At 37.0% G+C, this 25572-nt stretch overlaps 1 protein-coding gene across 1 annotated transcript in view; it reads left to right on the top strand.

The window, feature by feature from the left end:
• Nucleotides 1-394: 394 nt before the first annotated feature.
• UGGT2 (UDP-glucose glycoprotein glucosyltransferase 2) overlaps nt 395-25572 on the top strand; it is an 87499-nt gene continuing 62321 nt past the window's right edge. Inside the window, exons 1-9 of the mRNA XM_010578332.1 lie at nt 395-528; nt 1923-2005; nt 9795-9925; nt 11066-11178; nt 15241-15415; nt 17399-17495; nt 18529-18604; nt 21184-21284; nt 24388-24487. Of these exons, the coding sequence (XP_010576634.1) occupies nt 9914-9925; nt 11066-11178; nt 15241-15415; nt 17399-17495; nt 18529-18604; nt 21184-21284; nt 24388-24487 (674 nt within the window). The 5' untranslated portion in view covers nt 395-528; nt 1923-2005; nt 9795-9913. The remainder of the gene's footprint in view (nt 529-1922; nt 2006-9794; nt 9926-11065; nt 11179-15240; nt 15416-17398; nt 17496-18528; nt 18605-21183; nt 21285-24387; nt 24488-25572) is intronic.

Here is a 25572-nt window from a genome sequence, read left to right as displayed (position 1 = left end):
CCCCACAGCTGAAGCCTAAAGAGACCCTACGCAAAACTCAGACTCCTCAAGCAACCCTAGAATTATTAAAAAAATAACGGAAACGTCCCCACCTCAGGGAAGCGGCATTAACGCGGCTCCCGCGCTTGCGCGGCGGCACGAGCCGCGCGGCGTGCCGCCCGCGCTCCGCCCCCAGCGCCGCGTGTCACCGCGCGAGCCTGGGCAGCCCCGCTATTTCTTTGGCGTCAGCCCCTGAGTGGTCTCTGGGCTGACCAATAGCCCAAGAGCGAGGGTACAGCACAGCCAATAGGAGCAAGGCGGAGGCCGTGTGGGCGGGGCGCACGCCGAGGCTGAGGGGGCTGTAGCCGCCCTGAGGGCTCCTCACCGCCCCGTTCTCCTCATGGCGGGCTGGCCGCTGCTGCCTGCCCTCCTCCTCGCCCTCCTGGGTGCCCAGCCGTGCTCTTGCGGCAGGGCTCCGGCCTCCTCCCAGTCCGTGACGGCCCGGCTGGCGGCGAAGTGGCCGGCGACCCCGCTGCTGCTGGAGGCGAGGTGCGTGCAGCCTCCTCCTCCTCCCCCTGCTGCTTTCCATGGCTGCCGCGGGGGGCCGTTCGGCCGGGGAAGGGGAGCAGCGGCGATACCTCCCCTGGCTGTCTCTTGGGGGTCGAGGGTGCCTCGCTAAGGGGCAGGAGGAGGGAGGGGTCCCTTTTTTCTCTCCGCTGCGCGGGCGGAGAGGGAAGGTGAGCTGTCGGAAAGGGATGGCTGCGTTTCTCTCCTCTCTTCCCCTGTGGGAGGGTGTGTCAAAGTACTACTTTGGTATGAGGCTCAACTGTTTTCTCCCTTTGTTAAACGCTATGGGTGGTGCTGACAGGCTTTCTCACGTTTTAAGCGTGCTATTTCAATTGCTTTGTATTTAACCTACTCGGACGTTTTGCAGGTTAGGTTGAGAAGCAATGGGCCAATCTACGCCATCCCCTACCTTCCATTGAGTAACATCTTACCCCAATTAGCTTACTTTCACTCATGAATAAAATAATTTTGTGTAAAGGTATTAGTGAAGGTGTGAAGTTGTAGTAGTAAAACATGTCTTTTTTTAAAAAGGTATTGTTAACTTGTAATCATAATTTCGAAATAAGAAGTGAAAATGTTTTCTAGTACTATGTGTTTGTGGCTCCCCTGCCAGTGTGGTTTAAAATCTTTGTTTTGTTTTTAAACTTATTTGCTGCTGTTTGGAGAACTCCCATGAAAGGGAGAATTGCAAGCATTTGTAATCAAAGGAGTGGCAAACTTCCAAAGTAGCAATTAGAAAACAATACACTCATGCTAGCAAGTAGATCTTTTTGGCAGACATAAGGAGGAAAAAAAGCAGCTGATGTTCCCTTAAGAAAAAGCACAAAAGTAACAAGTGTTACCAGTAAATGGAAGAATGATATTTGGAATAAAGCAAACCTTAACTTTTATGCTTTGTAAGGATTAACGCATCTTTGAAAGTGTGTCAGAGATTGGGGACCTACCCTGCATAGCAAAGTAGACATTGTCATTGATAAAAGCCTGTAACTTAATTAAAAAGTGTAACTTGACAGCATGTGTCTTCTTATTTGTATATTTAGCCACTATTAAATAAAGTTTGTGTGCTGAATTGATTTTATTTATAACTGTATATTGGAATACCTGTGGAAAAATAAAGTGAAAAATTGCATTTCTTTCTGTATCAGAGAATAGTCTGTTTGCAGCTCTGATTGTTGAGTTCAGATTGGTAGTATTTTGTTTAAAATTTCTTTTAACCAAAATATACTACTGCTCAGTGTTCTGTGGTACAGAGATGTTAGATGGTCATTGAATACTTAACACTTTGATGTTGTTATTTTAAACAACTGAAGGCTTTTACTGTGGTACATGTTTGGACAAAGTCAACCTATGGACAATTCATTTTTATTTTTAAACAGTGAATTTATTGCAGAAGATGGTAATGAGAAGTTTTGGCAGTTCTTGGAAACTGTACGAGAATTAACAGTTTATAAGCAAGGAGGTAAGTTAAACAGCATGCTAGTTTTAATATATTATCCTGCACTGCATTTAACTTTTAAACATCAAGCTAACACATTAACTAGTTCCAGTCAGGTAAAGCCTAACTCTTCCACTATTGCTTACTAGGTGGTTTTCTTTCAGAAAGTTGTAGCATATTTTCCCCTGAGAGCTCTACCTGTAGAGGAGATCTAAAAGCAAGGAAGACGAGATGGACTGAACTGCTGTTGCAATATGGTACAGAAATGTAAAGATTAAAGATACGTACCTTCTTACATGACTCAGCAAGAGCTTATAGGATATTCAGACTTCATGTTTTGTGTAAGATGGATGTTTGTAGGGGAGAGAATCCCACAAATAACTAAAATGAGAATGCTAGCTAAAGGAAAAAATGAAAAGAATGACCAAAAAAATGTTTAATACTTGTAGATGGCATAGAGATTGTTTTCTAGCAGCAATACTGGTGTTTTAGAATAAATGTTTATCACTGTCAGAATAGGATTAAAAAAACCTTGCATGTTTAGACAGAAGAATATTAAGTTGCTAGAAGTTTGGAGAGAAGAACAAACCATAAAATCCAGCAACCAAAGCATGAACGTGAGCCACCCCAGAAGATACCTTAGAGAGCGGTGTACTAGAAATGACCGTGGTTATGAAAAATTTGGAAACCTACCAGGCTTTGCAATAAGCTGGTCAGTATTAGACCTACTTGGTAGGTCAGTAGATGAACGAGGTGAAAAAAGCTTCAAAACAAGGTAAGGCTGTTCCATTTTGCTCTTTACTTCATAGTAGTGCAGCAGTGTAGGCGTAAGCATGAGGACCTAAAACTACCACTAGAAGAGACTTCAGGTAAATTGAATGTTAGTTAATAGTCAAAAGCTAAATTGTAGAAAAATCATGTAGGAAACAGCAGTGAGATGACATAAATGAATCCTTGTTATGTGAAAAATGCTGTATGTGGGAGGGAGAACTTGCGAAACAACATGCTTCAACAATTGTGACTGACTGAATACAAGTCAAAAAGATTTTGGTGTGTCTATGTGGATAGGTCAGTGACAGTGTTGTTTGAGTGCTCAGCAAGGCCCAAAGCAGCCAATAGACTTAAATTACTAGGAAAATTACAGGGGCCTGCATGGTAAACAACATTTTGCTGCTTACGATTCCATGCGCTTTTGTGTTGAGCGAAGCATGATGTTCTACTTTACTGTCTCCCTGTATTTTCATTTATTTAGAAAGGATATAGCAGAAGCAGAAGATGTACAAAGAACTATGACTATACTTGTGGGATATCAACTAGAGAGATAAAAAAACCGCAAAAAAATTACTGTGAGCTGATGAAAACTGTGGATTGTCTGAGGTCAGAAGTACAAACAAAACCAGAGAGAATCGCTGAGAACAGTAGGCCTGGGTGGTGAATGCTGCTCAGAGCCATTCTGCATAAAGGCATGAGGACATGTAGAATGGAAGTAGGTGCAGAATTTGAGCTGTGGTCAGGTGCTAGTAGCATTTGTTCAGGCAAGTACTGTTGACTAATGCTGTTTAAGGTCTTTGTCAACGTACAGTGGCATGGGTTACACCCTCCACAAGGTTGTGAATGACACAAAACTGGGAGAAGAAGTTGAGAAGCTGGAGGGTAGGGCTGCCATTGGAGGGGCCCTGGCAGGCTGGAGTGATAGGCCAACAGAAACATTCGGAAGTTGAGCAAAGGTGCTTTACAGACTCCCACACATGGGCTGGAGTAATCTCAGCAACAGTACAACCTGGGCACTGGCTGACTACAAAGTGGTTTTTTTAGACACAGACATGGAGATTCTGGTTAACAGTGAGTTGCATTAAATTCTTATGCCTGAGAAGGCCAACTACGTGCTAGGCTGCATCAGCAAGAGTGTAGCCAGCAGGTCAAAAAAAATGATTATTCCACTGTATGTGGCACTTGTAGTACCTCTGGAGTTCTGGGCCGAGGCTGGGGCTCCCTGTTAAAAGAAAGACAAGAGATACTGGAGCAAGTCTAGAAGAGGATTACAACAATGGTTAGGGAATGGAGCAGACTTCTGATGAAAGGCTGAGAGAACTGGGTTTTATTCAACCTGAGGAAGGGAGGAGTAAGGATAGACCTTGTATCTTCAACTTCCTAATAGAAAGGCATAGAGAAGATGGAACCAGACTTTTCCTGAAGGTACACAGTAATATGAAAAAAATCCCCAATGGGCACAAGTTGAAACATGAAAGTTTTGGTTAGATACTGGGGAAAATGTTTCAGCCATGGGGTTGAGTAAACACTGGAACAGGCTGCCACAGTAGGCTGGGGAATCTCCATTCTTGGAGATACTCAAAAGTCTACTGTATGAGGCCCTAAGCAGCCTAATACAGGGTTGAAATTGGATCTCCTCTAAGAAAAAGTTTGGATGATGTGACCTCCAGAAGTCACTTTTGACTTGATTTTTTTTTTTTCTATGTGTGGTTTAGATGTAGCTGATATTGCCTTGAGACAAGACTGATGTATTAGATGATGTGTCAGGGTTTTTTATCAGCCATCTCTTGTTTGCTTGCTCGGACCAACTTTCCAAGCAACTTGAAGATTTAGTGACGTTTATGATTAGTGACACAGGTGTCTGAAATTAGCTGTTAACTACATACTTTACCTGCTTCACCTGGATAAACTCTGTGTGATTGAGAATAAATAAATTACCAGTAGGATTATCTGCATGGCTTATCTTGCCAATGAAGTAGTAGATGCTTGTAGTGGGGAACCCTGAGAATGTACTAAAATATTACTTTAATTAAGCATATTAAGCAATTGATGTGTGTATTTATCATTATGGCCAACAAACTCCTCTGTTTATAATGCAGGAAAATTTAACATTCTGGCAGGAAGTGGTTTTCCTAAAAGTCAATTCATTGGGGTAGTATTATACAAGCAAACCAATGCTCTTTATGAACAGGATGAGAAGGAAAGATTCAGTTTTAGAGGAAAAGAAAGTAGTTATTTAATGACAAAATTACATCAATATTGATTCTTCCAACTTAGGAGCATCTTGTTGCTGTTGACTGAAGTCAACATACTAAGTATAGAATAGAAATATTATGAGCATCATGGCTATCTAGCAATAGTTAAGCTACTTTCGGTAGGGAAGTCTGCGTTAGACATCTGCAATAAAATGGTCAGCTAGAGTGAAGAATACTGATCCTGAAATACTGGAGTGGCACAGCTCCTGAGAGCTGTATAATAGTATACTTCTGAGGAGAAGTTGTTTCTCTGGATGGTGTGGAACGGGTTCTGTCTTAGCTGTTGGATGTCAAGATACATTGATGTAGAGGGATGTTCATGATGCATTAAGGCTGAAGTTAAAATAACTGCTTGAGCAAATTAAAGGATCTGGCTTAAAAAGGTTTGGTTGGGGTGGTTGACTCTTCAGTTCTGCTCTGGATGATATCAAAGAGCAAGTAGGATGGATAACTGGGAAATAAAAGCCTTGTTGTTTTTAAATAGAAACATTTTCATGGAAGATAAAGAATTACTAGATTTGAAGCTGAAAAACTGGGTTTGTAGGATAATTGGATGATAGATTTATATCCTAACCTACTGTTGAATATTTCAGAAGAGTTAGGAAGTATTAAAGCTAAAAGGCAATGTAAAAAAATCAAATACTGTGGCTTTTTTTTTTTTTAAATCATCCCTTGGATGATTTCTAATCTGTTGCTTATCAGTTCTCCCCAGTTGTTGTATGGTGGTGTATTTGGTTGTTTTAACATTTTCTTTAGTATGAACTTAAATCAATTTGGGCATCATTGAGATTATACACTATGGAAAAACATCAAAAAGTTAATGATGGGATACACTCAATTAGAGCAAGGTCTTCAGGTAGCACGAACAACATTGTGTATGTCTACTTAATATGCAACATACTTGCCACCAGGCTTGTGGAAGATTTGGAACTGCAGATGAGGCTATTTTAGGCTGCGTGTATGTTATAAAGAAATCAAAGCTGCAAAAATTTCATATTAAAACCAGCACAGTTACAAAACACTGAAGATTGCATTTTAAACTTGCTGCTGCTTTTATATCTCAAAAGGTTAATTTAGGAACACAGAATGAAGGTAAGTAGCCAGTTCCCTGCCGACTAATTATAGCTTGAGTGTTTACTGTCTTCCCAAGCGGTTCAGTTTATCTATTGCCTTTTCAGTAGCCTCTTAAATATATTTAAAAAAAAAAAACAAACAAAAAACCATGCAAACGCATTAATAGGGAAACTATTTCCCCTTTAAAAAAACTAACAGTATATTACATATAAACAACAATCATGCAAATTATTTGTTGTGATCTAGAAGACTACACATTATTCACAACTAAATTAGATAAATATTTTTTATCTACGTATCAACCTTAAAGATTCAAGAGGAATCAGTTTCACAAGCATGCACTTCTATAATAGTCATACAATAAAGTATTCCCTCTCTATTGGCATCCTGCTTGAATGTCATAGGGATTTCACTGGCCTGTGATTGCTTGAACTGCTGTTACCTGGGATCTCTAATTCCATAGCTGATCTATAGATACGGATACACACATCTATGCAGTTGGAACACTCCCATCCCTCAAAATAATGATGCCAGCACCCAGTGCTCTTCTGACTAATTGTGTCTCTTATGTTTACTCTCCCTACCTCCTGTGCCTCTGCTTTGAATTCTCCTGTGGGCCACCAGCATATATTCAGTTTAATTTTGTGCTGCGTGTGCAGGGATCTGAGGAGCTGTGATCTAGACCTTTACTTTCCTTTTGTGACTGTCCCGGTTGTCTCCTTTTAATTATTTTTAATTTACCTGTGATGCGAGATACTGCTGTAGATTGTGGATAGTAAATGTCAATGTTTAAATATGAGTCTGCTAGGCTAGCTGTTCAGTTCTTGTAGTCAATCTAATCAATTTGGCTACAGGAGTTGAGAGCTACTTAGCTGACAAATTTAGGCATCTTTAGAGCGAACTAAATAGCTTTTCAGGTTTTGTTGGCTGCTGGGCTATATCTCTTTCGGCTAAAGTGGAAAGTTTACAGATATGTAGCTCGTACGCTTGTGTTCAGATGTCTGAAATCTGGAGCTGTATCCTATTAATGTTGTCCCATTTATTTATTTTTAAATCAACTTTGTTAATGAATTTAATGGTAATATGCTATCATGCAGCATTTATGACCAGAAACATCTGTCTTCATCGTTCCCTGTAACATCCTAAGAAATTTATTATGACTTCTACTCTTCAGTATAGAGTGCAGTGTTAAAATGTGACTGGAGGGCAAGTAGTTATCAAGTTTCAAGGAGCAAATGCTGTGTGAAACCATAGTTCTGTATGTAATAAACTTTAAAAAATGGTTTGGGGTTAGGTGGATTGTATAGCATTTGATGTGGATTAGTTTATCTTGCTGAAGTTTAAAGTAGTTTAAAGTTGTAGTGTGAATGAAGCCAGTAGTGTTAATATAAATTGAAGTAGTAGGAGTGGATGCATGATTTGATAAATGTAACCTTGTCAATATGTTATACAATAATTTTTTGAAGGCTCGTGACAAATTATCCTTTTTTTTTTACTTACTAAAATCATCACTATCTTAAACGTCTTCCAGAGCAAAAATGTCAGCTCTTTTATATACAGCAGTGGAAGCACAGCTGGAATTTATAAGCCAAATAATTTAAAGACCTGTGGTAAAAGTATTTTATTGAGGCAGTATCTTTAGAATTGTGTATTTAATAAGTCTTCATTGTGTTCAATAGGATGTTATTTGGGGCTGAGTGGAAAGGTAGAAATTTCAGATCGAATTTTTATTTTGGTGGAGATAATTTGAAGAAAATTTGCAAGTATAGTTATTGGAAAGATATTTCAGTATGGAAGTATTTGTCACTTCAGATTTGTTTATGTTCACTGCTTGGAATGTGTGAAGCCAAATTTATCTCATTTGAGTTCTGCCAGGGCTATGCGTAAGTTTAGAAAACGTAGAAGAGATTGAGTTTTTTGTCCATTGAATTTAAAGTTAGACAGTAACCAGAATATACACTTTACAGGAAGGTAGCTTTCTGGAAATGCAGATCATGCCCTTTTGTAATCTTAAGATTTTATTTTGTTTTCTAGTGAACGACAGCAAACTCAGCCTTTTTAAATAATGAAGGAGGAAAAGGCAGAAAGGAGATCCTAGAGGCTTTGAGAAGAAAAGTTTAGGGGTTGTAAAGACAAAAGTGAGAGGATAGGAGGTGCTTAGTTACGAAAATTGTATACAGAACTGCTGGGAGCAGTTGATGGGTATTTCCAAAGCTATGGCTTGCAGGGCTATTGTATGTGGTCTAATGTTTTGCTGGAACCTAGGCCATGGTGAGGGAGTGGCATTCTGATTGCTGCACTCATCATTTGATTCGAGTACTTCTGAGATCTACTGCACCTGAGGCAGGTAAAATCTGGCAGGTTAAATCATGTGAGATGATTTTCACACCGTGTAAAAATTCAGTGCCAGTTAGGACCCCTAAAGGGGTTTCCTACGGGGACGATTGTTCTACTTTCACAGCAAGAGCACCTTTAAGTTAAGGTGTTGACCTAAGAACACACATAAATTCAAGCTGGACAGCTAGAAGGGTTCCCCCCTGCAACTCAGTTTCTCTTTGCTGCAAATTTTCACCTTTGTAGGAGAATATTTGAATTACACTTGAAAAAGATTTTGAATCACTGCAGTTTCCAGATAGTATCTATCAATGTAAGTAAAATATATGCTGAGTACATAGATTTTGGGGGTGGGAGGGGGGGCCATAAGTTAGCAGTTCTGGACTGCTTCATGTGTGTTTCAGCTGTTCCTCCTGTGGAAGAGCAACCTCTGGGACAGGGGTGGTGTGCAGTGCTTGGTATGGTCACAGCTTTGGTTTTCTGACTCTTATTTGTTTGTGTTCAAGAATATCATATAGTACAGCGTGTACAGCCTGATTTAAAATTTTGGTGAGCATTATTCCTTAAACAGATACAGGCCTTTTTCACAACTTGGTAAAACAGTATTACAACCCCTTTCTAATTAGGCTTCTTTACCTCCCAGTCCAAGGACAGCATGGGAATATTCACTTGAACATGTCTCTAGAAGAAGAAATTAAGGTTAATTGTTTCCAACCAATGTTCTTTATTATCACTTCTGTCATTCCCAGACACCATCCACCTTCCTTCTTACTTGGAGTCCTAATGTTGGCCCTGAGAAGGTGAGATATGCAGGGCGGAGGGAAGCCAATTCACATGTTGTATCCATTCTCATACTCTTGTTTATCATGTATCTTTAAGGAAGAAATAGGATATGTAAGAGTAGCCCGAAGAATGTCACCTTTAGAAGATTTTTATTTATTTAAGTTGCATGGTTGGAGTGTTCCAAGACTAAATGTGAGGAAATTGTTTGTAAAATAATGCTGGTTGAAAGTAAGTAACCTTCAAAATTTGCATTAAAAGACTAGCATAAGTTTGGCAAATAGAAATGAATGAATAAGCTCTATTCAAGACTTTCTGTATGGGTCTGCAGAGAGACACTGTCTTGAGTAGATTTTTATATTGCTGAAAATGATTTAGATGTTATCTAGTGCTGTTGCGCTCACTTTTGTTGTATATATGTTGCATTAGGCCTTTAGAATTGGCAGTAAAGGAAACAATTATCAGTGGACACTATTCAAGGCTTTTGAACTGCCAAGCAGTGTTAATGTAATATTTGCCTATTATGTAGTACAGGTAGATATGCCATATCATTTATGGCTAAATACTAAAAGTTTGGTTTTGTTTTTTTTCTTCAACAGATTCAGAGCATTCCTATTACAATTTAATCTTGAAGAAAGCAGGACAATTTTTATCCAATTTGCAAATCAATCTATTGAAGTTTGCACTTTCCATACGGGCATATTCTCCAACTGTTCAGATGTTTCAGCAGGTGACTATATTATCCGATATATTTGGTACATGATTTTATGTGCTATTTTGGCTGCCAAGTAAAGAATGTTCATCATTACAGTTCAGTAAAATATATGGCAACATTATCTGGAATCAAACATGATCCATTTATAAAGGTGATGCTTTATAAACTGATTATATTGACAGGAACAAATATTCATGTTTAATTGTATGGATAGCATTATTTTCAGGGTAGAATTTTTGGAATTGGTCATTTTTAAAACTAGAATTGTGGGGCTTTTTTGCATTGCTTTAAATAATCCTATGGGAATTCAGACATTCTCAAAGTAGGAAATTTCCTGTACCTTCAAGTCATTTATATTTGTTATTTAGTGGACTTCTCATCTCTCATTGTTTTAGTATTTGAAAAGTTGAAAGCTAGAATAGTCAAATACCTGCTTTGTTAATGAAAAAGTGGGAGGACATAAATTCGCTGTGCCTCTAGCCTAAAACTGCTTCTCCTTTTAGCAATGCCACCTTCAAAATAAAGTCAAAAATCCATGTTTCTGAAAGGTAATAAGCTGTAATAAAGTTAGGGGGTTTTGCAAGTGTTCTCTGGAGGAATATCGTCATGTCAGATTCATATCTTTTCATTTTTATCTTTCAGCTTGTGAATCCAGAGTCATTGACATGCAGTCATATGATTCCCACTTTACATGGGAAAAGCTGAATAGAGTTCAACTCTCCTTCCCCCTCCCTAAAGGGAGGCGGGGGGGAAGTGGGAACAAGAGAGAACCAAAAATTGACGTTTATTGGTTAGCAGTCAAATCTTTGTACATTAACATGATTGCTGATAGCAACTAAAATTAAAAATATCTCAGAGTACAGGCTGTGATTTCAGCTTGTGGAGGAGATTTGTCAGCCCTGTATTTACAGAACATAAATGGACTTGCATTTTCTGGAGTATGACTGCATTTGATAGACTACATTTCACAAAGCTTATAAGGTCTTAATCTTCTAATATTTTCCATTACTTTTTTCACATGTACCCAATTTTGAATGGGCTTAATTAGAAACATAACTCAATGGCAGCTGTTAAGTTATTTTAATCAAAGGGATGTGAGTTTAAGTTGAAGTGCAATCAAAGCATTCTGGTTGAGTATAATTGTTGAAATATTAGATTGCAGCTGATGAACCTCCACCAGAAGGCTGCAGTGCATTTGTGGTTATCCATGAGAAGCACACCTGTAAGACTAACGAAATAAAAAAGCTGCTGAAGAAGGCTACTAGGAGGTAAATGTAATGATCTGTTTTAAGAGGAAAAATAGATTACTAAGGAGGAAAATGTATTATTGTGTATATACTTGTACTATTTTGAAATGTTATGTTCTACTTACTTGATAATGCCAAGCGCATAAATTCCTGTTTACTGGATATTTAAAGACATTTCAATTTAAAGTATACATAATTTTAAAAGAGTTACTTTCAGTTTTGAAATATTTTAAACACTTACTGCGATGAGAATTCATCAATTATGAATCAAAGTAGGGTTTTAAAATAAAATAATAGAGCTTTGCTCCTCTAACAACATGGATAATTTTGTATTTTTTCCCTTTTTTTGGTATAGGATAGTCAAGTTTAAGTTACAATGTACTTTCTATACCAACTTACCATGTAATGTGTCTGAGACAGTACTTCTGCTGACAGACCTTTCTACATAGTCAGTGCTGCTGCATTTGAGGTTTTCTGGATTGTAAGGGCTTGGCATAGGAGTGGAAGAGGAGTCTATCTCAGCTGGCATAACCTTTCCTCACCTTGCGCTAGGCTTCACACCTATCAAACCTTTCTGCAGGCTTTTTCCTGTGGAAACTAGCATCAATCCAGAATGAATTTGGGCCATGAAATAAAATATATAGAACCTATTGAAATAACAAATAATAAAATAATGAAAGCAAAATGTTTAATCTCTATAAAAAAAGAATTCAGTTGTATTTTTTCAAGACCTGTATGTAACGTTTGTTTGTTTGTTTTTCCTGCAATGGTCAAGGACACTGTAATGTACACTTGTGTCCATACCCTCAACCACTTCATGGAGATAAGTAGAGGTGAAAGATGATTTAGTAGGGCATATTTCTTGGATTTTGCTTTCTATCAAATATAAATTGGGAAAAAAACTATGAATTTGTCTTTTGGGGGATGGTTGCTTCTGAAAACAATTTTGTGTTCTACATGTGTGATTTATGGTATTTTCTAAGTCCATTGATACAATTATAATCTACTACATCATTGTCTTTTACTTATTCAATAGCCAGGGTTTTTGCAAAAACACTTCACTGTCTAGTTTGCAGTGTCCCATTTTTAACTATTACATTCTGCCTAACGAATGTCTCTTACTTTCTTACATAAATTATTTGTACTGTATTTTGGCTTTTAAAATTATGTTGAATTCTTTGGGTCATATATTAAGCATCATGAGACCTTAACATTTTATCACGATGTCTGAATATACTCTTCTTCTAAAGCAGTTAACTGGATTCAGCACATTGTCCTTTCTGGAGATACTATCCCCAAATTTACAATTTTTCTGGAAAATCAATACCAAATAATAGAATCCTGAAGTATTCAGAATTGAAAGTGTTCGACTTCTAGGGATCATTGAGAACTCAAAACAAAACTGAAGGTCTTTATATTATATTGTTCTTGTGTTTTGGATAGTTTTGTGTGCACCAGTCACATTACAACCTTCAGAGCTGCAGGGACAAGATTTTGATAAATTTCCTCTCCTTCTCCCCACCCTAAAAGTAGTTGCATCACTCAAATATTTAGAGTTTGTGGAGCTAAACTTTGAGAAAAACATGTTCACCTTCAGGTAATTTTTTCCACTATTATTTCCAGTTGTACTCTGGGTAGCAGATGCTTTTCTTTCATTTGTGTTGGAGCTTTTTAGCCTAGGTCATATAGATAGGGCTGTGCTCCTGTTCTTTCTTTTCTATATGATGAACAACTGATATATGGGACAGTGTGCCATCTCACTGTTAGTTCCTCTAAACCAGTCATTATTCTTCTCTGTGTCTTTTATGAAAAGAGATCTTTTTGTTTTATTGATTCCTTTTTTATTTCAAACTGTTTCCCTTTATTTTCTTTTTCTGTCTTCTGTCTGTCATGACTCTTCCACTTGAGCCAGGCCAACTTAAGTTGTGCCCTAAGTTCTCCATATTTGATAAGGACACTAGAAATGTTCCATTTTTAGGGATGATAGCTGCAAATCTCACTGGAAGAGAAAGAAGAGGCTGCAGCATTATTTTGTCCAGATCCATGAGCTCAACCTGAGATCCAGAAAGTCTCAGGCACTTTGGACTCAGGAGAGCCCAAATAGTCTGCATGTCAAGGTCAAGGTTTTGCTTCATCCTTCATGGAGCAGCTACTGTGATTTGGTCCGTTGCCATTTCAGCCATGTTGCAATGGACTGCATGGCTCTAATCGGAAGTATTTTGTGTGGAGGTGCAATGGCCTGCTCAAGGCCTCTGGATGTGTCAAAGAATCTTCAGTGATTAAATGGTTGGGATTGCTTATCTTGCTAACTGTCAAAAACACAACACTAAGATTTCTGGGGCTGTTGCTGCCAAGAGCAGAAGCACTGATGGGAGTCACATTTTCCTCGAAAAAATCAGTGCCTTAGAAGGTTTGTCAGTACGCATGTCTGCTGTCTTCTGACTGTCACATTCCTTCTGCGTCCCATCTTGGCAACTATCTAGGCAAGCATACAGTTGCCTGTACTACCCTAGTGACTGGTTAGTGAGTGGAGTGCTGAACTCCATATCCATGTATATTTTTTGTCTTTTTTTGTCTGCCCAACTGCTGTTGCTTCCCTTTAAGGCAGCCTTCTCAAGAAAATCTCTTATGGCAGGAAATTAATTAGCTTTCAGCTGTAAGAGTAAGAGACTCAAGTCCTTCTCACTACTCTTCAGTGCCAAAGAGGAACAGAGAACAGAGGCTTATCTTGGATTTACAGGGGCTGAATGCTTTAATTCTCCAATCCAAGGTCATTATGGTAGCACTATGCAGTGTTATTTCACTGCAGCACTTAATTTTTTAGTGAAGCATATCATTATAGTATAAAACGCTTCCTTTGAGACTGTCAGTGTTCAAGAAAGTCATGGCAGCACTTGGTACCCACCTTTTGAGAACAGCAGTCATTCTGCTATACCTAGGTGACTAGTTAAGAAAAGAGAAGCTCCCTTGATTTAGGTTTTAAACTCTCTGTAAGTGACTGTGGCCATTCTTGTCTCTCTGGATATGAGAAGGAAGTTGCGCAGGTCACATCCCATATGTGTGCTTTTACTGGGTCAAATCTGGATCTGTTCTTGAACAGAGCTTACCCATTCAAGAGTTGTTTCAGACTCCCTGATGACCCCTTGTCTGCCTTGTCTTGTGATGACAGTGGCAAAGCTTGCTTGATATTTCTGTGACTCATGGCTGCGTGCACCCAAGTAAGTTCTTAAACCAGGCCCCTCCTTTTGTCTCTGCCGTATAAGTGTTGTTACACCTTTCCAGTATGACTTTTCAGTGAGCATCTACTACACACATTTCTGTAGTGTGTGTTGGGTTAGAGTTTCTGAACTTGTCTTGGAGAGGTTTGGAGGGAGTTTACTGGTCTTTCAAGTGTCACTCTGCAAAGACAACTTTGAAAAAGAAGTGTACTCATCAATAATTAGCACCTGGTGTATATTGCTCAGTCATATCCTCTGTTACTTTTCCATCTTTCCCAGGTTTTATTCAAAAGATGTTTGCAGTTACCTAAGAAATCATTGCAGGTATAGAAAGTGTAAGTTTTCTAGTCATGGCTTTCAACAAGGAGGGTAGGTAAGGCCGTCAAAATTTGCAAAATTAGCTAAATTAACAGAGCTTGATGGTGTTACAGAAGTATAAGCCCAGTTAGTTTCCATGTGTGTTAGCAGCTTTCTCAAACGTCACTGCATATCCTTCTGCTACTGTTACTGATTGCTCTGTACATTTCTAATAGATGTAATGAGCCATTTAAATTAAAAGCTTCAAGCTGTAACTGTTACACAAAATCTCAGTGCTATGCTTTTCATTTGCTCTGTGTTGTGATTTGATAAAATATATTAAAATTTTTTATAGTTGGTGCTGATTTTTCTAAGACTTTAATTTGCAAATTTGGTGTTCTAAGCTCATTTGTGAGCAATCATGATTATTTTGTATTTTAACATGGCTTGTATACTTTTAGCATATAAGCCCGTACTAGTTTTTTTCAATTATGAAGTAGAAAAACTGCCACTGTTTCAATTTCTTTTCTGAATATATAATATCACAATTATTTGTTTTTAAAACCAGACCCAGGCCATATCTTTTTAAGGGAGATCATAAATTCCCAACTCTCAAAGAGGATGGCCCAGTGGTTGTTCTTTACGCAGAAATGGGTACGAAAGACTTTGTCAAATTCCACAAGATTTTATCTGAGAAGGCGCAAAGGGAGGAAATTGTTTATGTTCTCCGACATTATGTTCAGGTATGCAATTCAAATTAACGTTGATTCAGTAAACTGTTAGTATTCTGTCTTTATTTTGCTTGCTTTTTGACAAAACACATTTTCTACATTTATTTTTGCATTTGCCTAAATCATATACAATATATATTTTAATTTTAAAACTTTCTAGGTGAAATGATTCACCTCATACAAACTTGGAAGCTGGGAAAGCATGATAATATTATCTAATCCTGCATGCAAGCACTGTTTGCATCACTGATCTTGAAATATCTCTTTTTTTGGTTATATGTCTGGTTTTTGTATGTTGTATGAAGATCTTGGGTGAATTTTGGTGCAGCAGACTGAACATATTAGTAACAAGAATTAGAAAAATGGGAAGTAGAATAGAAAATCGAGTTGAAAAATAATTATAATTTTATATATTCTCAGTATAATCTCATTGTACTACATTGAACTACTTGTTTATTGTACTACAGCATCATGGGCTATCACAGTCAACATCATTGACCAGTTTTTTGATGCTTGCATTCCACAATGTCAGCATTTTAAACATAATGTTTCTGAATGCTCTTCTTAACTTACTCTTCTCCCTGGAAACAAAACAAGACAAGTACCAGTATGTGGAATTACATTGTCCCCAGTTCTGGTTATTGGAAGGTTTTTGTAATTTATATTCAAAGTACAGCTCTTAAATAGTGTGGTTAATACAAGAATAATCTGATGGAGTGAGAGGTTGCTGTGCTTTATGTGGACTGGGCATTTCACGGAGATGAGATCCATAGTTTACATATGACTTTTGAGCTGTTTGCTCACAGTAACAAAATAGAGAATTTCAGGAAACCAGTCTTAAATTCTAAGTTTTTACTGAACTTTATATTCTTTTATGCACTTTTGTTTCAATTAAATACCTACAGGCTCCTTGCTCTGACCGGCTTATGCACCATGGTCCCCGCAAATGCATGTTGTCTTCCTTCCTGCACTTTTTCTATCTTCAGACTGCTCTTCCCTTTTCTTCCTTCCTCACAACCTTCGTTTTTATCCTTTGGTTCCCACTGAAACAGGTTCTTCCTCCTTTTTTACATTAAATGCCAGAAGAGGGAGCATTGAGAGCAGAAGAGGTACAGCCTGTGCTGTCAATTTTCTTTTTTGCCAGTGTCACCGACACTGCTTAGAGAGTGCAGCGCTCTCTCTGTGTTGAGACTTGCCCCAGCCTTGCTGGGTTTTCAGTTGTGGGCTGAAGGAGTCTCAGTACAGAATGATTCTTAGAAATTGCAAGCTAAAGCTGACAGGTTTTCAAGAAATTGCTGCTGTGCATGTGCAAATTGCATTTTGGAAAGGGGATTTTCATACATTTTGGGCAAATTAGGGCACATTTTCAGAAATAAGTATGCTTTGAGTAATTACACTATTGAATGTCAAACTTCCACTCCAAAGTTAGAAATAGTTGTTTGTTTTTAGTAAGTGGCAATCTGTTTTTAATACTGATACTTTAATACATTTTCTTAATCCTCCTTGCAGAAAGTGATTAACTCTTTTGTCAAAACTTTTTTAAAGAATCAGGCAGAAATAGAGATTTTCCTCCTAACATGCTGAAAGTCTGGCAAGATGAATAACAGTTTAAAATGTGAATTATAAGGCATCAATAATTATTTAGGGTGCTACCAGCTCTGCCTGTTCTAGTCCTTCTTCCAATGTTGTGTGAAGAGACTACAGTTTTGACACAGCATTTTTGTGGTCTGCGGGAGATAAAGGAAGTTCTTACTTTCTGTTACACATCTTCTCAATGGACTGTCAATATGGCTTACATGACTCTTGTAATTTGTTTAGTGTATCATTTTGTACTTTGAATCATAAATTGAAAGATGAATTTAAATTACGACTGTCATAACATTTTAAAGTTACAGTATTAGATATTGTTAATCTCTTATAAATAAATTTTTTAAGGGTTTGTTTTTTGTTTGTTTTTTGTTGTTGTTGTTCTGTTAAAATAATATCATCAAACAGAAACCAACTTCCAGAAAAATGTATTTATCCGGATATGGTGTAGAACTTGCAATAAAGAGCACAGAATATAAAGCAGTAGATGACACACAGGTTAAAGGTATGTGGGTTTTTTTTATTTATTTATAATATCTCATTGGAGATACTATTGAAATATGTTATAATCTTAAGTTATAAAGTCAGTAATGTTTTGAAGGTTATACTTCTTTTTACAGGAGGAAGTCTCAGGCATTAGGAACTAAGACTTCAGAATATATGCGAGCATTTGTAAACAGCTGTGCTTAGGATATATTTCATTACCTAACCTCTAACTGCTGTTTTTCTGTGGCTCTTCAAAACGTAACCCATCCTTCTTCCTTTCAATAAGTATAAGATTTTCACCTTTGTTCTTCAATTACTTTGTTTGTTGGCATCTGTAATATGCTAATTATTACAGTATCTACACATTAGTGGTTCAGGGGTGAGGGGTTTTTTTCTGAATTTATGTGGAAATACTTTCACAATCTTCTGTAGGAAAGATGTGCCACACATAGAGTTCAGTACCAGTGTGTGTGTTACTACGTGTTGAAATGAGACATTTACCACAGAAAGTGGTAGCTATAGCATTCTGACAGAGAGAAATTACTTCGGGTGGACATTTACAAGATATAAGGATAGTTAGTTAACTCTGGTAAGGCTAAGGTTTAACAGCCTTTGAGTCACATCAAAAAAAGTTTAGGTTTTTTTCCCTTTAATCTCTCACATCAAATGCTAGCTGGAGATTCAAGCGCTCTAAGGTCATCATGCTTTTCAAGCATAAATTTGGTAGTAGTTGGCTGAAAAGAGTTATACCTTGCCACTTAAACTGAGAAATGGCTATTTTGGGAAGTAAACTACTTAACCATGTAATTTCATTTATATAAAAAATGTAACCGTTGGTTGAACTATATTTAAAAATTAATTTGAATGTTGCTAAGTTCTGTAAAGTGATTCATTCTGATGACAAAATACGAATGCATAAATCTGATTGAAATTACATCTGGGAATGACAACTTTCTGATTGTATGTTTCTGTTAACCATTTTATAATTCATAAGAACATAATACATCAGTAACTTTCTTGGTTTATATTGTCTACATGTGCTATGTGTTCAGGGGCAAATGAGACAAAAGAAGAGGAAGATGATGATGACGAAAGTGATGTCCAAGGATTTCTCTTTGCCAAGTTAAAGTGAGTTGATATAAGTTATAATTATAACTCCTGCATTTGTTTCTGGAACCTGAACAAAAATAAAAGATTTTTTATAGAAGAAGTGAGATTTATGTTGGAAATTACTTTATCTGCCACTGGTAAAAATTCTGATGAATTTTTTTGTGTACGTCTTGTGAATGTAAAGATGCAACAGTTCATTCTGTTCATTTCGATTTATTGCTTTTAGTTTTCTAATTCTTTTAGAATGTATACAGTAAACTGATTTTAAAGTAAAAAAATTCCCTCTGGGCAACAGTCACAAAAACTTAGAACACCATGTTTTCATGTTTGTATCTACAGTAAATTGTTGCTGCTACTTCTGTTTTCAGATAATTAGAATGAAAATGCTGGTTTTCAAAATGCAAGTAGTAGCACAACAACTGCAAACCGATGTGTTTGTAGCTACATAAGGTGTTTTTAAGATGGGTAGTCATTAATTTCTTAGAGTTAAGGAGTGATATTTCTTGAAATATATGCTTATTATAGATGTCTCTTATTTCGGAGTTTGTGAGTTTGTGTTCTGTTCTAGCAGGACCTCTTTTGTGTCCAAGCTACGATCTGTTAGATGAAATTGGATGCTACCCTATCAAGGGCTCCTTCCAGTCCTCTGTTGATGGGTTCATTTTGTGGCTGCAGTCATCAAAAGTTCTTCCCTTTTCCTGTAACAGCTCCATGCAGTGAATCATAAATCCTGGGTTTTTTCCCTCAACAAGGAACTCCAGAGTGTGGGTCTTCTCTAGTGTCATTCTCTCTCCTACTATTTAAAGCAAAAAGTAAACTTTGTAGATATTCTCACCAAGCTGTAAGTCTTCTCAGAGTTCAGAGCTGCTAATGCTGTCTAAATTCTTGAGAGCCCATCGCCTTTCTGCCTTCTTTAAAGTAAACACATTGCAATGGAAGTGCACCCAGATCTGCAGACTTCCTTGTTGTTTCACCTGTGTGTTAGAGACCTTCCACAGCAGGTAATATCAAATGCTTATGTCATATCTTTATCTGAGCTTTTTTTTCTTCTTGGATTGTGCTAGGTTTAGCTATACTTAGGTTCTTGATGTTGCACTGTGACTAATTTGTGAAGCTGTCAGATAATTATTTAGACTCTTTGACACTGTTTCTGGACTCATATTTTTCTTCTCCTTTTCGTAGTGGACATGAAAGAGATGTTTCAGTAATCTGTAAATAGTCCCTCGGTTATAGCCATGTGAAAGGTTATACTTTTCTCAGCTCTGAAATAGTTGTGAATGTAAGGAGAAGACATAAAATCTTAGAAATACAACTATTTGATTGTGCAAATTAACATAATTCAATTCCACATCATGTTACGTATCCAGAGAAGGGTAGATTTTTTTCAGTTGGCTTTATGTGTGCTTGATTTTGTGCCTCCACTGACCATAGGGTAAGTGAACAAGAGAAATGAGGGACCAAGCATCAATAATAGATCTTGGTTGTGGCTCGTGGCTAGATCTTATTTGCCAGTTGTCTTTCTTTCACAGAATAATTGAAGGTCTGAACAGAAAAAAACAATCATCAAGGTAAATTTGAAAAAAAGGGCAGAAAAAACAGTAATTTAAGAGCTTAAAACTAGTTGAGAGTGATTTCTAAGACTATGAACTATGTTTGTCATTTTTAGGTCTATGTTACAAGAAAAAAATGAATTTTCTGTCTTCACTTCCCTTTTCAGCTGAGTATGCTTTATTTGAGGAACCTGGACTATATTTTAATTCCAGAACAACAGTGGTATTTTTCCTTTTCTATAAAGAACAACAGTTAATATCATCCAGCAGCTAAAAAATGAGGAGGGAAGGATTCCTTGTGAAACTTCTTAATATCTAAAATAAAATATGAAATATTACAGAACTTAGTCTTAATGCTTTAGATGTTGGGTTTTTAGCTACTTTTTGCTTCTTATTCAATACTTCTAGTAGAAGAATCTTTAGAAATCTAATGGACATTGTTTGACCTTTCAGGGTGTCTTGTAGGCTGAAGTTTTTGCTGTCAAAACTTCTTTGCCCAATTATGTTTTCAAAAAAAATAGCCAAGCTTTTGGGTACCATGCTCTTCTTCAGGTCTGACTAGTGATTTGTGTGCTCAGTAGCTTGATTTTGTCAGTGATGTTAATTTATATGCTTCTCAATGTTCTCAACATTGTCTTGCCTATATTTTTTGTAGGTAATACAACAAACTCTGTGTACAGTTACAGTTAATCTATAGTACAGTTAGTATACAGTTAGGTATACATTACTCTATAGTGAACTAACTATACAGTTTCCTGTATTTTGTGTTAATATTATTTAATCTTGCATCAAAATTTATGTGACAGGGTTTGAGACCGATCACTACAAAACAATTTAACTCCTCCTTGGAATTAACTTGGTTTTAGTCTTTAGAAATCACCTCTTCTCACCCCAAATCATTTTTTGTTTTAAGAATGAATTAAAATTTTAATTCTTGCTTGTTACCCTAAAGATACAGTATCAGTTACGAGCAATGGTGTGGATAAAAGCAGACATTGATGGATATAATTCATTTTGCCTTTTTTTAAAAAAAATGTTTTATTGCAGACAGATGCATCCTGATCTGAAAAATAATCTGAAAGAGTTTAAAAAACATCTAATTGAAACTACTAACAACATGGAACCGCTGAAGGTCTGGGAGCTACAGGGTATGTATCGCATTTTTCGGAATTAACACAGTATTCTGTTCAATTTTCCTTTGTTATGTTGATGTATCAACATTATGATAAAAGCTTCTTTTAAAAAGAGATAAATGGTTTCATAAAAAGGCAGTATTATATCAACTATTTAAAAAGAATGTCTTAGTATCTTGTCCTAGTATTATATGCTAGAAATTAAAGGAGCATTGAAGTCATAAGATGGGGAATCATAACTGGCTTTACTGATTTTAAAGACAGAAGTCATATTGCCTGCTTTTCTGCCTGATGTGTTACCTCAGATGTTAAATTTAGTTTCAGATTTTTTTTGAGAGGTCAGGCAAAAAATATCATTTTTCCATGACTGTTGAGTTGGGACAAAATACAGGTTAAGACAGTTTGTTTTCTTTAATTTATAAATTCTAAATTTTATCAGTGTACTGGAGTTCACATTGATACATTTTTTTTAACATAATGTCAAATGGAAGAACATGCTTTTAAAAGCTTTCCTGTAGAAAAGGAGAACAAATATGTAGCTGTTTTCTAAACAGCTTCTATGCTGATAACCTGCAGGACATTCTGTAGCTTGAATGGAATCATAAATCACTCTAAAATAGGTCCTAAAATGTCATGGCACTTAAGTTTAGGCAACTAAATTTTGCCTGTTACATTCTCCAGTTTCAGAGGACAACCTGATCAAAACTGATTTGCCTTTATATTAGTGCAATGAAGGGAGACTGAGCAATCATCTGAACTTCAGTTTCTTTTTGAGACCCTGACTGTCATGGAGCTTGCTAGCAGTATCCAGTCTGAAACTAGCTATTTGAGATAATTGTAGTTCACTTGCAGTCTTTTATCAATGAACTCCCCTTCAGCTGCAGGATTTATCTTGGCCCAAAATGTAAAAAAATTAAAAACATTGCATTTCAGTTCTCCTGAGAAATCTACTGTGCAAATAAAAAGAAAATTCTCTTTTTGTGTATTTAATTTTTTTTTTTTACATGATTGAATACTGCTTTGTTGATGTTCAAGCAGAAGCAGCTGTGAAACTTTGATTCCGTTGGTGTCTACCTTCAAAAGCCAGTACAAGATCTCTATTTAGTGGTGGTCTTTTCTGCGGTGTCATGGCTAAATAAATAAAAAATTAAATTGGTGCTGCTCCCCAAGGAACCAGTTCATACAGTGTTGAAAGTAGTTAAGCATTGGGATGCTGTTTGTTCAGTGCCAGGAAGACTGATACTGGCTTGTGATAAGAACATTCAGGGCCTTTTCAGCCAGGGGGTCTTCAGCCCCCTCTTTGTATGTTGCAGTTGTTTTGATACTCTTACTCCTGACATGACTGGGTGCTTTCTCTAGCTCATTCTTAATGACTAATTATAGTGGCTGAGTTAATGGCTCAGCAACTCTCTGATTTCCTTTAATGAGCTTCCAAGTAAAAATTTAACGAATTTAAGCAAAACTCCTTCAGCTATAGGGCATGTTTCTATTTATAAATGACCCTAAACACCAATCAAGAGTTGTCTTTAAAGAGCCTTTATGTTTTAGGTAAGTAATTAGGTTTACTATTCATAGTGGAAAGTGATGCAGAGAGTACCAATGTGGTATTCCCTTTAACTTGTTCTTTTATCTGTGTAAACAGCCTCTTGATCTCTAGTGCTTTGTTAGCTTTCAAAGCATACCTTGAGATCTGCTTTAAGCTCAGGATCTTTCCCTACGCTGTTTTCTCAGTTGTGTTAGGGTGCCGCAAGGAGAGGTCTGTAAGTGACCAGAGATAACCAAGAAGGTAGAAAGACATGTCAGTTTGCCTCAGTGGGATTTGAATATTCGTACTCTAGGTGTTCAGCATTAAAATGGAAATGAGTTACAATTTTTGAAGGATTTTAAGTGTATGTCCTAAGTGCACAGCAGGTGAGTCATCACTATCTGTAGTAACAGCAGCAATTGGGTATTGCTTCACCTGATCACAGCTTATATGACTGTTGAAAGGCATCTGAAATGGTTTTTTTTTTGAAAACAGTGATCTCTATACTAGTTAGAAGTATTAATATTCCACCTCTGACTCACCTTTTTTTTTCAGCATTTTTTTTTTGATTCCTAGTTGCTTCAAAAAGATGGTGCAAAGTTCTACTAGGCAGCATCCTCTATGACTTTCTGCCCAGCACTTTGTAGTATATGTGGCATCATCTTTCCTCAAACTGAATAACCCGAGGCCTTCAGTTTCTGCTCAAATATCTTAACTAGCAGATTATGAGGAAAAAGCATCATTGCCCTGAGGTGGCTAGGCAGACTGTATCCAAAGTACATGGAAGCACCTAGTATATTATTGCCTTACCCTATTGGTACCAAAATTGGATTTTCCTCAGTCTCATGTGCCAAGATTTGTCACACCCAAGTTAGGCACCAGAGAAAGCTAACTGAATTCCATCGTTGTTCTTCCAGTGGATAGGCAAATGAATTATAAACTATCCTGATATATGAAAATTTACTTAATTCTGAGAAAAAGCAAAGAGAGAAAAACGAGATCTCTTTAAAAATTGTTCTAGACACTTAGGAGAACTGAAATTTGACAGTAGATTGGCCTTCCTTTCATGAGTCTCCATTTTCTCTACCTGTGAAATCGCTGCTGCTCTTGAAAATTGTACACCTCACATGCTCAATACAGCCTTCTACTTTGAATATATCTGTTCTCTGAAAATCTTGTGAAGTCCCGGAGCTGGAAAGATCTTATTCTTTACTGCAGTTATAGGTGTCTGTGTGTTGGTGTGTATCTAGGTTTGAGCATGATACCCTTGTGATACTGGCATAACACTGTGTGATGAATTCTTTGGTTTTTTCAGTGTGTTTTTATAAACTTAGAAATTACGTGTACAATGTGTATGCTCAAGACAGCCAAGCAGAATTCTGTAGGAAAGCCTGAATTTGGTATTTCCAACTTTTAGGTGCCTGTCTTTTCGGCCTTAATAATGTTACTTCATAATCTTTTACAATGTATAACTGAAAGATTAAAAATGTTAATCGTGAGACTGTGTATATGGAACAGTTTTCTGATTGTAGGCAGTATTGATTGAGAGTGATATTTCCAGTGATTTTTTTTAATTTTTTTTTTTCCCCCCAGATCTTAGTTTTCAAGCAGCTGCTCGAATTATGTCTACCCCTGTTTATGATGCCTTAAAGGTAATGAAAGACATAGCACAGAACTTCCCAATAAGAGCCAGGTATGATACTTAAGCTTGTTCTTCAAATACTGTTTTTATGTTCACATTTGAATTTAATGACAGTAATACAAATTTATAGCCAAATCCTGCAGTCAGATATTCATGTTTTACAGCTTGCTAGATGGATTCCAGGCAATTTCATTGAGTAGAAAATAGCTCCTGGGAGAGCTCATGATCGGTCTCTTAAATGCTTCCTGTCTGATGCAGGAGATGCCATGAAGGCATCCTAATCCTTCAGGCACTTATGGTTGAATGCCTAGTCCTTTCGGCTTTTACTGGAATGATATTTTCCCAGGTGGAAAAATCTCTTGAATTAATAGCAGATCTACTCACAGTAGGAACAGGCAAAATTCTATTAATAAATTTCGCAAGGGATCCACACACATTAGTTCTAAGCACGACATTGCTGACAAGATTGGGCCCTGGCTACTGTATGCTAGTGTTCTTACTGGGGAAGATCTGTCTCCCATAACAGATTACTTAATAAAAGATCAAGATAAATATTAAATAAATGAATAACATTTTCCTCTGTACTAATACTAAAAATTGCTCTTCCTGTAAGCCAGTTGTATTGTAATTGAGAAATGCTTTTCTATATATTTAATAAGTTCTTCATGCAATCCTATCAGCAATATTTGCTTGAATTACTGAATTAAATATGATGCCAAATAGGATTCTTAACTCAGTGTGCTTTCACATTTTACAACTCTTGTTTAATTATCATAGTGTTTCATTGTCATCTCTGATTTTCTGTTAGAGAAAAACTACACTGTAATGGAAAAACTACCTTTGTAACATCTTGTTTCAAGAAAGAAAAATAACGTTAAAAATGCCTGAAACATACCTTACTATTTCATGATAATTGTAAGTTTACACTTAAATTAGCAATCAGAAAATGCAGCTTTCCGTTAGAAGGTAGTGGAAATGTACATAATGTTGAACTGCAAGGCTAGCTCTGTTCTTTAAAGGACAGGAATAAGTTGGTTTGAAGTATGCCAGGTGACATTTAAATCACTGCTTTAAAAAGTCATTAAATTGTTATATCCCACTCCACCTCCCGCCATGTATTTGTGGCATTGGAGCAC

Source organism: Haliaeetus leucocephalus, unplaced genomic scaffold, assembly GCF_000737465.1.
Source record: "Haliaeetus leucocephalus isolate CR32 unplaced genomic scaffold, Haliaeetus_leucocephalus-4.0 Scaffold626, whole genome shotgun sequence".
In the NCBI taxonomy this organism is placed as follows: Eukaryota; Metazoa; Chordata; class Aves; order Accipitriformes; family Accipitridae; genus Haliaeetus; species Haliaeetus leucocephalus.
Note: the sequence above shows the minus strand (reverse complement) of the source record. Positions and strands in the feature narration are given on the sequence as shown.